This window comes from Diadema antillarum, unplaced genomic scaffold (genome assembly GCF_040938485.1).
Source record: "Diadema antillarum isolate AM-2024a unplaced genomic scaffold, OU_Dant_1.0 seq00000447_RagTag, whole genome shotgun sequence".
In the NCBI taxonomy this organism is placed as follows: Eukaryota; Metazoa; Echinodermata; class Echinoidea; order Diadematoida; family Diadematidae; genus Diadema; species Diadema antillarum.
Genome location: NW_027271421.1, coordinates 594,877 through 608,902, shown reverse-complemented (window position 1 = coordinate 608,902; position 14,026 = coordinate 594,877). Strand labels below are relative to the sequence as shown.

At 39.3% G+C, this 14,026-nt stretch overlaps 1 protein-coding gene across 1 annotated transcript in view; it reads right to left on the bottom strand.

Moving 5' to 3' along the window:
* Positions 1 to 7,612: 7,612 nt before the first annotated feature.
* LOC139732790 (aromatic-L-amino-acid decarboxylase-like) overlaps positions 7,613 to 14,026 on the bottom strand; it is a 43,914-nt gene continuing 37,500 nt past the window's right edge. Inside the window, exons 9-15 of the mRNA XM_071643634.1 lie at positions 13,025 to 13,187; positions 12,257 to 12,347; positions 11,725 to 11,823; positions 11,239 to 11,340; positions 10,405 to 10,828; positions 7,928 to 8,286; positions 7,613 to 7,870 (exon numbers count right to left, since the gene is read on the bottom strand). Of these exons, the coding sequence (XP_071499735.1) occupies positions 7,613 to 7,870; positions 7,928 to 8,286; positions 10,405 to 10,828; positions 11,239 to 11,340; positions 11,725 to 11,823; positions 12,257 to 12,347; positions 13,025 to 13,187 (1,496 nt within the window). The remainder of the gene's footprint in view (positions 7,871 to 7,927; positions 8,287 to 10,404; positions 10,829 to 11,238; positions 11,341 to 11,724; positions 11,824 to 12,256; positions 12,348 to 13,024; positions 13,188 to 14,026) is intronic.

The window sequence follows — 14,026 nt, the reverse complement described above, 5'->3', positions numbered from 1 at the left end:
GTAGTCTGTATATGAGCTACAGACAAGGTGTCAGATATTCTATAGAGTTTTTCTCTTTTTCTGTTCATAGAATTTTTGCATCAATAGATTAACCCAAAAAAATTTAAAAATCTGGAAGAAATCCTATTTGATAGCATTGTTGCTCATGTGTTATGTATGATTTTATGATGATTGGGGCCAATATGAGATAAACAATGAGTAAATACTTTTAAGCATCTATCTTATGTCCCCGCCCCAAGAGTGTTGAAGGCATTTATTATGTTTTTGGGGTGGCTTGTCTGTCAGTCTCTCTGTGCCATGTCTCTTTTCTTTGATTCAAGAGGAACAGTTCTGTAGATTGCCTGAGAATTTGGTTTGGTATACTACATGAGCTGTAGATGCATTGACTATATAGATAACTAGCAGATCATCACACAAGTTTGGCTACAGATGTAATACTTTGGCAATAACTGTTTATTTGTAAGTCCAGTGATATGTGATTTTTGTTTTATGGACATAAATGGATGGCAAATATTGCATGTGTGCAGATAGGGTCAATCCTTGGTTAGTGATCAAGATGGATGACCTTTGTTCAAAGGCAAATGAACAGCCTTGAGATCGCAAAACAACGTATGTCGAAAATTCATGAAAACTGATGTAGTCACATATTTCAACTTATTTTAGCATTTGAGTATCTAACTCTTGACCAGATCTTGAAATCAGAACCCGTCCCGTTACTGAGATGTGACAATCCCTCCTAGTGGGAATTGTTCAAATTCTGTTGGCAAAACAATGTAAGCAGCGATACGCTTGCCCCTGCTCAACACACGTCGGGCATGGACTTGGCAAAACAACGTATCTGCATGCGATATATTGTTTTGCCATAGACCTACGTGTTTACGCAGTAATAGGCTGCGCGCCTCGTGCGGCTGCAGAAGGGTGCACATACACTTTTGTATTTACGTTGTAGGACATTATGCGCGTGCCAGTGATCGAGACTTACATTGTTTTGCCGTATCAATGGCAATAGTGTGGTTATGTTGAGACAGCAAAACGTGATTAAATGCAAATTATTCTAAAAATAAAGGGTCTAGTGAAATCAATTTACATGCATTTTATTACTGTTACTGTTGGTCCTTCTAGGGTATGATATGAAGTGTTGAACGAAAACAGAAAAAGAGCTGTAGGTTTGCGAAACTTCAAACTCAAGTGACTGGAAATGAGGTTGGATATGGATTTGTTGTTTTGCCATCTCAATGCCATGAAGAGCCATGTACTTATGACTTTATAGTGAATGCGTGATAAAGTGGAGGCATCCAAGTCAACTGCCTGCTGAAGTCGAATTGCTGTAGTTATGTTAAAATGTCTTTGAGCAATTATGATCATAACTTTTTCTGTTTCTAGCTTATTTTCATGAATGATTTCACTGAACTTAGTGAACTTGAGAAACTTGCAGAATCAAAGTGGCTGTTGTTGTAGTTTGGCTTTGGAGTAGACAAGGTGATTACAAGATGCAATAGTACTGCTTTGCAATGCACCGAGTGTGGAAATGCTGCAATAAGGTGGAAGTGTTGTTTTCATCCTGTCATATCATGATAGGGAATTCTCGCATGATTGATGGTCCTTTCACCAGCTCATGGTTGATATTCAGTGCTGAGCTTTGCTGCCTGTTGGAATGATATAATCCTGAGCGTGCTTTATAAGGTTTCCCCTCTTATGATACTCGAAAGTCAGTTTGATTACTAACATTAATGCAGTTTGAGCATAACTACAGTAATTCAGTGTTCTCTTCTCTGTGTAGTCTCAAATGAAATGCTTCATCATGCTATTTGTTCTTGTTATGCACTCTTTGTTTGCTGACCGTGTAAAGAGTGAAGTGTCTTCAAAGTGGAAAGGTGGTGCTACAATTCAATTGTATTATAATCAGCTCACTTTTGAGTTACTTTTAAACAAGATGTTGCCAACCTTTGCAGCGTTATCCTACAGCAGAACAGCCGCCTTTAAGCAAGCATGGCTATAACAAGATTACTGTTGTAGTGAGGTCATTCTCAATTATCATAAACCCTACCCCAACACTTGTTTATTTGTTGGTTTGGTATACAAGTAGTGAGGTTATAGCTGCAGACTCGTTTCACTATTGCCTGGATTTCTTCAGAGCTTAAAACATTTTGCTTGACATGCATTGCAGACTGGATTGCTGAATGTAGCTAAATTAAAATGATCTATTGCAACTGATTGACAAATTGCCCTACATCGACGTAAATAAGCACTGAATTGATCAGTGTTTTAGTAGTAGCCATGATAAAAAAAAAAAAAAAAAAAAACATGGGCGTACATACTCGAGCAGGATTCGAACCTACGACCGACCTCCTGATCACCGGACAGGCGTCATCTCCACTAGACCACCGAGCTTTCGCCCGACAGCAAGTGTTGGTTCTAATCCTTATAGCATGCAGCGGGTACTGCTTTGTTATTTAAATTCATGAAATTCTTCCGTCGAGATGTTTTCATTGCAACTGATTGACAAATTGCCCTACATCGACGTAAATAAGCACTGAATTGATCAGTGTTTTAGTAGTAGCCATGATAAAAAAAACACTGATAACACTGATCAATTCAGTGCTTATTTACGTCGATGTAGGGCAATTTGTCAATCAGTTGCAATGAAAACATCTCGACGGAAGAATTTCATGAATTTAAATAAAATGATCTAGTAGGGAAGAAGTGTGTCAAACACTTATGTCAGTGTAGGTTGTGGTACTGAATGTTATGGTATGGCCTTTCACATTCCTTTAGAGAGTCATTCATTTTAGAAACTGCTGAACTGTATCATTAGATAGTGAATTTTTTACAAGGAGACTTTTAATGTTCAAATCCTGTTAACCACTGTACACCTTCATAGGCAAACATTATATACTATACATTTAACAAATGTTCAGAGGAAATAAGAACACCTATTTTAAGCCCTTAGTATTTTTTCTTCACTTAATTTTATAGACACTTGCATTATTCTTTTAATGACATGAATGCCTTGATACACATGATGATCTCACAATCTTGATGTGACCGCTATATAACTTTGTCCACCCATTCATCCCATGTGACATTTCGAAAATGTCTTTTTCTTGAACAAGAGAGAGCGACTGTAACTAGGGCAAATTGGTGATTCCAGAAACATTGTTAAATTTGGGCTTTCTTGTAAATCAGCAATATTAATGTGCCAAGGTCTGTGCTAAATATGTGATTTCTCAGAGTTGCACAAATGTCACAGCCATATCACAAAATGCAGTGCCAGAAAAGGTGTTGACTATTTGAAATGGAAGAAACAGTGAGGCCATGTGTTTCAGTGGGGATAGGATGTGTACTGTATATGTCACACTGTCAGTGGGTTTAACTGGTTTACAAGATGTCAGCAGTGGTTGCAGTCTTAGATTGAGAAGGGATATTCCCATAAATGTTTGATTTATTTGTGTATAATACCCTTGATTCTCTTTACATTTCCTTTCGTAACACCCCTCCCCCCCCCCCCCCCCCCCCCCCCCCGCAGTTCTTTGGGTTTTCTCTGTCTCTTCTCTACTTATTTCATTCTTCATACATAATGGGTGATACCTCACAGAGTTGCCTTCACAAGTGCAGTAGTCTTGGTACAAGGATGAAGTATCATGATATGGTTATTTACCCAGGGATCATCCTAAACACAAAGAAAGCACACTCAGGGGTCAGTGGAGAGACACTTTGTGCATGAACAAGACATTTTTATTCAGGCGTGCTGCCATGCTGTGCTTGATCCGATTCTTTCCTCTTGGAAAAACAGCAATGCTGAAAACCAAAGTCTAGCAACATCTGATCTTCATTATGGTAAATGTATTTTGAATACATATCGGTGGTAAGTGTTGCCATATCAACCAACTCTTGGGAAGTACCAATCAATCTTCCTCACTAGATTGTTATAGTGCCCATTGAATTTAGGTCATTGAGCTACTCGTTTTCAAAACTATGTAAGATAGAATCCATGTTTTAGATGCACAATTGAAGTCTTTGTAATATTGATATTTCCTTCTTATTGCATGTATCAGCAGCTATGTTTGGAGTACAAGTAACTGTAGTATACACAGTGCCGCCAAGTATTATCAGTACAAACAAACTTGTAGCAGTACTCAAGGGTCATAATGAATGTGTCACTGTGGCAATGTAGGATAAAGCTGCTATTTTTGTCTCTTCTCAAAAAGTGTACCTACCATCCATGTTCATGATGTGCATGCATGGTGCTGCTGAAATTCAGTGGATTTTTTTCTTTAATTTTGAGTCTTCAGTCATCATGACATTCTTTTCTTGTTCACATTCTGGGGATGACTAAACTGAGAAGAAGAAATTACGTACAGGAAGCAAGTCGAGATAGTAAAAGTATGCTGCAGTTAAATATGGAAAACATCAGATGTAATTGTTGAGGTACATATAGCTTTGGTTCTTCTATTTTTTTTTCATTGTTTTTACAGCAATATAAATACAAGAGATCTTCTTTTTTTAGTCTTGTCTAATTCCCACAAATTCCTGATACACAGACCTAGGTCCTTTTTACTTCAACAATCTGATTGGGTCTTTGAGATTTTACATCAGATACTGAGGAAAATGGTCTGGAAAAGTTTTCAATATGTGTGCAAGATAAGAACAATATACGTATAGTCTCTTTTGTTTCCACAACCGATACGGATTTAATGTACTGTCAAACACATTTCATCAAGTATTGAAAGATGAAATCAAAATTGTTTCTCTTTCTCGAGATGCCATCATTCATATTCATGCTATGTTATCACAGGAAATTCAATGTTGTACGTTTTGAATGACAATAAAATGTTCTTTATTGTAATCAGCATGAAGCTGTATTTGAGTTTTAAAGTGCCATCCCTTCTCTGCTAAGAAATTGTGTATGGAAAACAAGCTTGACGGAATGTTTTCATTGTGTAGGTATCTGTGTTTCTGCCTTGTGGTAGGAGGAAGGTTATAGGAGGGAAGTGACAAAAAGGAAGAAGATGAAGAATGTGAGATGATAATGATGATGAAACGACATTTATATAGCGGCATTTATATAGCGGCATTTATATAGCGGCATTTATCTGCAGAAACATTCAAAGGCGCCCAGCTCCCACAATGTGTCACACATCATTCATAAAGTTGCTGGATAAATAATAGGTCTTTGGTTTAGATTTGAAGGTGCATGTATTGAGGATAGGAGAGACAGGATGACTAGTAAGGGAGAGGAAGGAGGAGAAAGGGAAGAAGGTTACAGAGGAGGAGAGTGAGAGGAGGAGAGAGAATGAAGAGTGGGATATCAGTCGAAGACATTGTACCAGCCTTGAGAAGGTAACATGTAGACGGAGAGAGGCTCGGTCATCAGCCTTGAGAAGGTAAAATGTAGACGGAGAGAGGCTCGGTCATTCACTCTAGTTGACCTGACCAACCATGCCGCTGCTTTTAAAAAAAAAAGAGAAAGAAAAAAGAATATATTATATTATATATGTAAATAATGAATTGACCCTAGGGCCAACCACAACTTCCCTTTATCTGGTTGTAGTACGACCATTGATGATGATGATGATGATGATGATGATAATAATAATGATAATAATAGTAGTAGCAGTAGTAGTAGTAGTAGTGATAATAATAATAATAATAATAATAATAATAATAATAATAATAATAATAATAATAATAATAATAATAATAATGATAATAATGATAATAACAATAAAAAGCTGTTTCTTACCAAGTGCTCTTACAGCCAACTGATCAGAGCGTCGTTACAACATAAACGATAACATATCAATCATGATTTGAACAATTTGTCCTGAAGTTCTTTTTTCAAAGTTTCTTGTGTATCACATAGACGGAGTTTTGGTAAAGTGTTCCAGGTATTGGTACATTTAACTAGCCATAAAAATTACTCGTCACTGCGCCAATATATCTGATGTACTAAAGTGAACTTTATTTTAGCCCTTTTCTGGTTACGTCCATGTGGTTGAATGCCTTTCGTACACACACATCTTTACTTAGCTTACGAGTAACCATTGGCTTAGGAGATTATTAATACACGTGTACCAGAATTTCGTCTCTTATAATCGACAGAATTGATAACTTGTATTTGTCTGATTTTTTTTCTATTAACAAGATTGAACAAATTTGAAGTGTCAGAGCACAACTACAAATCATGATATTGAAGTATGATTCTAAGTATTGAACATGAGGCCTTCAGTGTATTCGCTCTTTTTGAAAGAGATGTTGAACTCAATTATTACTCTTCATATATTTTTCTGGTATCATGTCACACAGTGAAGTTGATTCGAAGTTCCCAATATCCATTCCACGTGTAATTCTCTTGTCAAACCTTGTGTAAGGAAACAAAAAATCAATGTCAGTCCTACACTAGTCTTTGTTCTCTTTGCAATCAATCTTTATCATGTACTTTGTTGTACCTAACGCTGATGATGAGATAAAACGTACAGAATTTTCTCAGTCGCTCTTCGACGGTCGTAAAGAGAACATGAATCGGCAGAACCCAGTGACAGTCGAAGAGAAATACTTTGAATTTTGTTCGCCTCCACAACCAATGTTTGATTTGACTGACGTATCTCTGTTTCATTCAAATATCTGAATCAGCATTTGTCAACGTTAGCACTGTATTTCACATTTTCATGTGGAACCCAAAATATCTGAAGCCTATTTTAACCTTTGTTGTTAAGCCTTTATGTATCTTCTGAAAATGCCAAAGTCGGGTAGTATGGAGTAGCTAGATTGTATCTTCCTCAATTTCTTCGACTCGGTCTGAATTACGTCTATTTTGTTTCTTTTTAACAAAGTAGAATGGAAATAAGTTAGCTTCAAATCTTACTTTGGTAAGGTAAACATACTCTGGTTTGATAGCTGAAGTGACTATTAAGCTATAACTCCGATAAAGTAAGTAATAAATAATTATGATATCATTCACCATTTCACCGAGGAAAACATTCAACATACAGGATGACTATAGTGCTTCCATCCAACTAAACATCTCGTATTATTTATAAAGCTAAAGGATATCTTTATCGCAAATTTGTCTAAGCTATCCAAGTTTATTCTCGTTCAAGTGTTACTGTGTGACAGAGTTATTTAAACTATACAGACGCCATTCAGATAAACGTACTGACAAACTTACCAACAATTGATTATTGGTAAATAGATTAATAAGTTTGGCCCTGCTGAATAAAGAAAAAAGTAAGTTTGATCTCAAAATTTAGAAATCAAATTTAATCCCTAGGTGCTAAATTCTCATTAATCAAAACCAAGTTATATTTGACTGTTCGACGTTTCATAAATAAGAACAGACGTTTCACGCAACAGTGGCCATCAGAGATATGTAATACAGCCAGGAAAATCAATGTTTATGGGAGCGCACGAGGGACCGCTAGACACAAAGTTGATAATAGTAACATGATCAAACTATTCGGGTTGACATGCAATAAGTAAATTCGTAATCTTGCTCGTAGATATACTAAGAGATTACAGTAACACATTGAATATTTGTTAGTTTCTATGTCTATCTATAAATATTTTCCTTTCAAATTAAGATTTTTGATAGCAATGTTTTCTGCATTCAGAACTATTCCCCGTCCCCTTGGCTCACCACGGAGCCCTTGGTGGAGCGATAGTGGCAGATGTTAACCACACCGTTGTATGTGCTCTCCTTCGTTTGACTCAACGCACCAAAACGACCTTTACTGGCCACCCCAACGTTGACGGGTTTCTCCGTTCCCATGGAAACAGGCTGGGTTTGGCCGTTAGCCGTCACGCATTCTAGCTTGGTGTGAAGTGCGTTGGTATTCTCCATGTCGTTCGGCTGCAGCTTGTGGTCGATGTCCTGGTCGGTGTTTTGCACCTCAGGATTGGTTTCTTCTCTCTCGTTGTCCTTGGTGGCATTGTCGCCGGTGTCGTCTGTTTCAGGGCCAGTGGGTAGTTTAGCCTCTTCGTCATGGTTTTCTTCATTGTGATCTGCATCTGCCTCCTCCTCCTCCTCCTCCTCCTCCTCCTCCTCCTGAGCCTCCTCACTGCTGGTACAGCCATTCTGGATGTGACTGTTGCTCCCAAACACCTCATCGTCGACTTCGAAGCCCGGGTCATCTTCACAGGGGGACGGCAAACCACTTGAGGTATCTTCGAAGCTGTAGTAGGCGTTGAAAGGGTAGCCATAGCCCTCCGCTTCTTCGGACATTGCGCGACGACCCATCTTCTTCCGGTAGTTGAGTAGCTTGGTGAGGCAGCCCTTCCTTTCGCGCCCTGTGCGTCAAGATTGAGGACATCAATACAGTATAAATATGATGGACAATTGATTTCTTCTTATAGTTCCAGGGATATTCCGTGTGTGTTCTTTATCTCGTGTTTGTGAGAGTATGTGTGTACACGCGTGTGTTTGTTTGTAATCGATTGTGGTCTTTTACATCTTGAATAACCTCGCTTTCCGCAACAGTACAAGTCTCATTGAAGAGGGTAAAGATTCTACCCCAAATAAGTTTCAGTTCAGTTTTGTAAAGGTTTCATTTAAGAATCAGTGCAACGAAATGCATACGAATCACGAGGTTAGCATCTAGATTCATACATCTATAAAGCACACATGGGATGAAGAAACAGTGTTGCAAAATAAATGAGTCAATATTGCAGGATTCTGTAATAGCAAAAAAAAAAAAAAATAGAATCACATGGATACAAACACGACAACCACGAAACTTCATGGTACACCAATGCAGTGCTTACAGAGACAATAAGCCAGTTCGTAATTAGCTCATGGGCACGTTTGTACAAATGACCTTTCTTTTTTCTCAATTGGTTAGGCACTTTACTCGTTTTCAAAGAGACATTATTCGTACCGGGAAGCTTACCAGACGTAACAATTCATGGAATTCGTGTTCAAATAATAAATGAACTTGCATAGACCAGGTGACCAGAATGGTCCGTCAATCAGCCATCGGGGAAGCATCTATTTCATTGTTTTGCTTTGAATGCATTAAAAAACTGTTTTTATTCATATTGCCAAATACCAGGTTTGCTGTTAGGTGGATGTACTGACAAGCAACATTTACAAGGGTGACATGAATAATCATTATATGACAGATGCTTATCTCAGTGAATTTAAAAACCAACGTGCCTCTTGGTACAAATGACCTTTTTCTGCTCATGCGCAAACTGGAACTACGAACTGGCTTATTAAGTGGTGCTTAATACAAATCTGAAAATGTAACAACTTTACAAAGTATGATGCTGCATATCTCCCAAACCTGTCAGTTTAACAATGAAATAATGTTTTGTTGGGATGAAATGAACACTGAGAACGAGAATTATCGGTGGTCGAATCTATTTCATGAACACTCAACATTTTAATGAGAAAACTGAAAAAAAATGTTATTACTATAAACGATATCATCACTATTACCATTTTTTCAATACATTGTTATAGAACTATTATCATTATCACTATCATTGCCATTATCATGAGGGGCGTTAACTTTCTAGACAGTTTATCACTTTTCATTGCTTTTAAGGTACCTTTAAATTGGGTGCATATGATATGGCCAAGAGTAGCGAGTAAGAAAGACCTGAAAGTGAATCACATTTTCCTGTTGCAGCATTATTTTCTTGTTTATAGGTACTATTGCATTTTCTTGAAGAACATTTTCGTCTTCCAAAAATCAAATTCACACGTCCAGAAATGATTCATATACTGAAAGACTGATGGAGCAGTCTCTCAGAAAGTTAGAAGACACGAAAAATGAAAATAAAAGCACCAACACGCATGAATGAATAAAATCAATAGTCTCACACGGTTCTGAAAGCAACTTGCTCTGCAAGAAAAGGTGGAAAGACTGAACTGACATCTAAAATGACACATTGTGCTAGGGGTGTTGCATAAAAGGGGAAAACATAAAATGCAGACCTGGTATTGTACCACACGAAAATAGCTATATCTCAGTTTTTAAGATACGGATAAGTGTTCAGCAAACTGCCATTTGGTATTATGCAGAATACATATCGTCGTAGCGCAGTCTATTGTATTTTGTTATTTCTTAAGTAGAATTCAATTGACCATTTGCCTTGAACGGATATTCACACATCTAACGGGAAATCGTAATTATGACAAGGCCGTCTTCACATCTTTCTAGCCAGACAATGTGTAGGGGGAAAAATCTACTAAGCAAGGTTAGGCACACAAATACGCAGAGGAATCTCCTGTAAGGACTGTACCGGTAGCCAAAAACAAAACAAAATAAGAACGAGGTGTACTACGCACAAGACAGTAGTAAAAATTGACGGGTAGAATGATGAAACAAAACGTACGGGGAATGGGGTGCATCTGCTTTAAAGCAACTATGCTTTTTCATGCAACCACGGCCTCCAGCTTGCCTGGTTTTATGAGAACTGGTCCAACATCCTTCCTTGCTCTTTCTTCATTCTCCTCCTCTTCCTCCTCCTCGTTTTCACCCGCCGAGGGCGCTTTCCTCTCTTCATCGTTTTCGATTGGTTCGTTGTTATTTTCCCAGCGCAGTTTCTGGACTCGAGGCTGTTTGGGGCCGCCAGTGAGATTTAGCGCACCTGGCCAGGAAGCCATGCGGGTAGGCACGTTGGCCACGATGTCCGTGGTGACGAAGATTTCCCGCGCTGTGCCTTGGATGAGGCGCCAGTCTTTAAAGATATCATCCTCGGTGGTCTCGGTAGACGTGACTGTAAACCTGATGACATAGAGACCCTTGATGGAGGCAGGAACCACGTAGATCTTGCCGCTTAGATTCAGGCGCCGAAGGAGTTCCTCACTGAAAGCGTTGGGACCCTTTGAGACAAGAGGTAAAGACGCTATGACTCGTTATGAACATTCAATAGGATATGTGTGACATATTGTAAGTTTGATTTACACTCGAGTTACGGCAGGACTTTCATCACACTGTTGACAAACCTGGGGATGTTTCATAAAGCTGTTCGTAAAGTTACGAACGACTTGAGAACGACTGTTAATCAGTTCTTGTGCTGAATTACATGGAAATTCTAATAAGTATAATTATAGCACATCACAACTATCACCAGTCGTTCTTAAGTCGTTCGTAACTTTACGAACAGCTTTATGAAACAGGGCCCAGGTGATTGTCCCGAATCCGAACTACCGCTGTTCCACGTAATAATCGTTAGATTTATAAATGATGGATTGCTAGTAGTCCTACATGTGCCGACAAGAAGACATTTTACCTTCAATCGAAAGACGACCAAGCCCAGAATTCTCTCCGCAGGAAGCTCGAACGCAGCATCGTTAGAGACCAGCTCTTCGAAGTAGCGCGCCCTTCGTACACCCTAGCACATCAAACAACGAGAGAAGAAATTACTGAGTCGGATTAATGGTTTGTATAAAATCTTTTAACTTCTTTTACGCGCTGTTTTTTGAAGATGATGCAAAAAAAAAAAGTACACTCTTCTTACGGTGGATGGACCAGATTGTCTGTGTGTCCTTCAACTTGACATGCGGTGTTCTACTGTCCTAAATAGTGAGGTTTCCATCTAAAATAGTGAGGTTTATTACCAGTAAAATCTAATTTGGCCATTCTCAAACAAAACGTACAAATATTTCTAGAATGGTGCGTAGGATTGACATATTTGCCTAACTTTTGTTGAACTTTTTGTTGTGTTTTGCCCAGCTTGAAATAGGATGCGCATTGTAAGCCGTGACTCGTTACATACCCTGCGGACGTGTTCCTGTAGCTTCTTGACGCCAAAAGAACGGAGCACGAACCAGAGCTTCAGTGAACGGAACCTCCGGCTGAGAGGTATCTGCCAATGCTGAGGAAAGAATTAGAATACGTTTTCATAATCATCCAGAGCAGTCCAAACTGATTTTGCATGGCAAGCCACACTGATTTAAATACAGACAGGCGGAGTCCGTTATATAATGTTACATAAAAGACTGTCGCACAAACAAACGATCGTTTCCTACAAGACAAGCGTCTGTTTGGTCTTGCCTTTTATACTTCGACATATCACGTGTACGTCTGGCACTTCACAGGTATGGAAGCAGAATTTGGCTTCACAGTGAATTCGAGACAGCCCATTGAATGCCATACATGTATCTATCATAATGATGCTTTCCAACCAGGAAGGCGCTTGTTTTCGGAAAGGCTGTTGACGACATATCAAAAGTTGCAGAGAGGTTGTAAGGACTACTCCTTACATAAGGAATGAATAAAATGAGAGCTTGTGCAAACGTGATTCTCACCATGAGGTCGATAGCAGTACCCTGCTTGTCATGTCTGAGGTAGAGAGGTCTCACACAGAACGCCCTCTCCAGCGTCTTTCCGTCACGAATCCTACACGGTCACGTGATAATGAGAAAAAACAATCTGTGATACGAATCATGGCTCACATTATTCCCCTTACTCTTCCCACAAAACCCAAATCCTTTGTATGATACAGTCATAGAGTCTGATAAGAAAGGAAGGATAGAATAGTTTCGTCATCTCAATATCAGTTTTTGAGTCCCTCCTACTCGAGGACCGTCCTTTCTGTTTGAATTGGTCAACACAATTTGAGCATCAGCCATATTAGCGAGCTTTAGATCTGCTACGCGAACGCTAAGTCGACGCAGCCTCCTGGGATGGAAACAGCTGTCTCGCGCATATGCTAAACACCACTTTTGGCCGAATGTTATTAGCGTCGTCTTATCGTTCGCGTCTCCGATTTAAAACTCGCTATTATAAGCGCTGGATATTGATGTCAGAATCAACATAATATGATTAGCTGTCCCCATCGAGTGATTTGGTATTAGAGTACTTCAGGGCAAAAGTGCATGATTGGAAACTTTCGTGTTCATGGAACGGGAAAGATTATGACACCAGCGATTAATGCGTTATGAATGAAACTTCGTTGCGATCTACGTCTGAATTCTCGACCTCATTCATGCCAGTGTCTCAAACAGCTCGAAATAGATGGAAGTTGTCTAGTACATAACCCAATGCATCACTGATCGGGTCTAGTCGTTATTTACCACATCGCTGTACAGTCAAAGTGGACCATTAGCCATTTGCTGGGGTTGAAAGCAAACGACTGCACCTTCTCGACTCCGCGGAGATAGCCCCGGAACTCCGGGCAGACGAACGCTGTCCCGGCGTAGGCCGCGTCAACGTGTAACCACAGATTTTCTTCTTCACCTACATAGAAGTGGATGCATGGAAATTGACATGTCAAATAGGACAAAGCAGTCGTGGATATGGAAAAGGAGACGATGTTTCCCGGATAATTTCGAGAAGTGGAACATTTCCACTTTCACCTGTTGTGTCCAATGAAATGATAGACATCTGTTAACTGTTGTCAAAATAGGGGCGTTCACATTGGAAGCACAATTCCTGGGTTTTGTTCATATTCCGGGTTTCCTTTGCAGTTGTTCGGCAAAAACCCCATTTCTCATTAAATTCTCCGTTTATGATATTCAATATCTTTTATATATCTAACTATTAAAACAAATAACAATCATTACTTTTGAACACCACACAACCGAATATCAATCTATAGGTATTCGGCATTGTCCCCCTTAAATCCCACACTTTCGACTGAACCGCAACAGGGGCAACGCAACAACTAGTGCAATGGAAATGGGTGAAAATGAAAGTCTTTGAGAACCGAGTTACATATACCTGACGAGCCGGATCCAACTTGAGAAAGACAGAAAGAAAAAATGATGATGACCCATCCTAGGTAAAACTTTAGCCTCACAATGCTTTCCGAGTTATACTGTCAAAGCTCACTATTAAAGTATTGTGATGGTGAGAACAAGTTAACGACACCTATTATGCACAGATAAGAGCCTGCTCACACATTTGCGAGGACTGGTCGCCGAACTCTAGCAATCAAAAATTTTTGGCGGCCGTCGACAACCAATCGGTGACCAAACCTCCTAATTTTTGATCGGGGACTGGCTGCTGCATGACCACTGGTTGCCCAACGTTGCATTTGCAGACAATTTGACGGCCGTTCGGAGAGCACTTTGAGA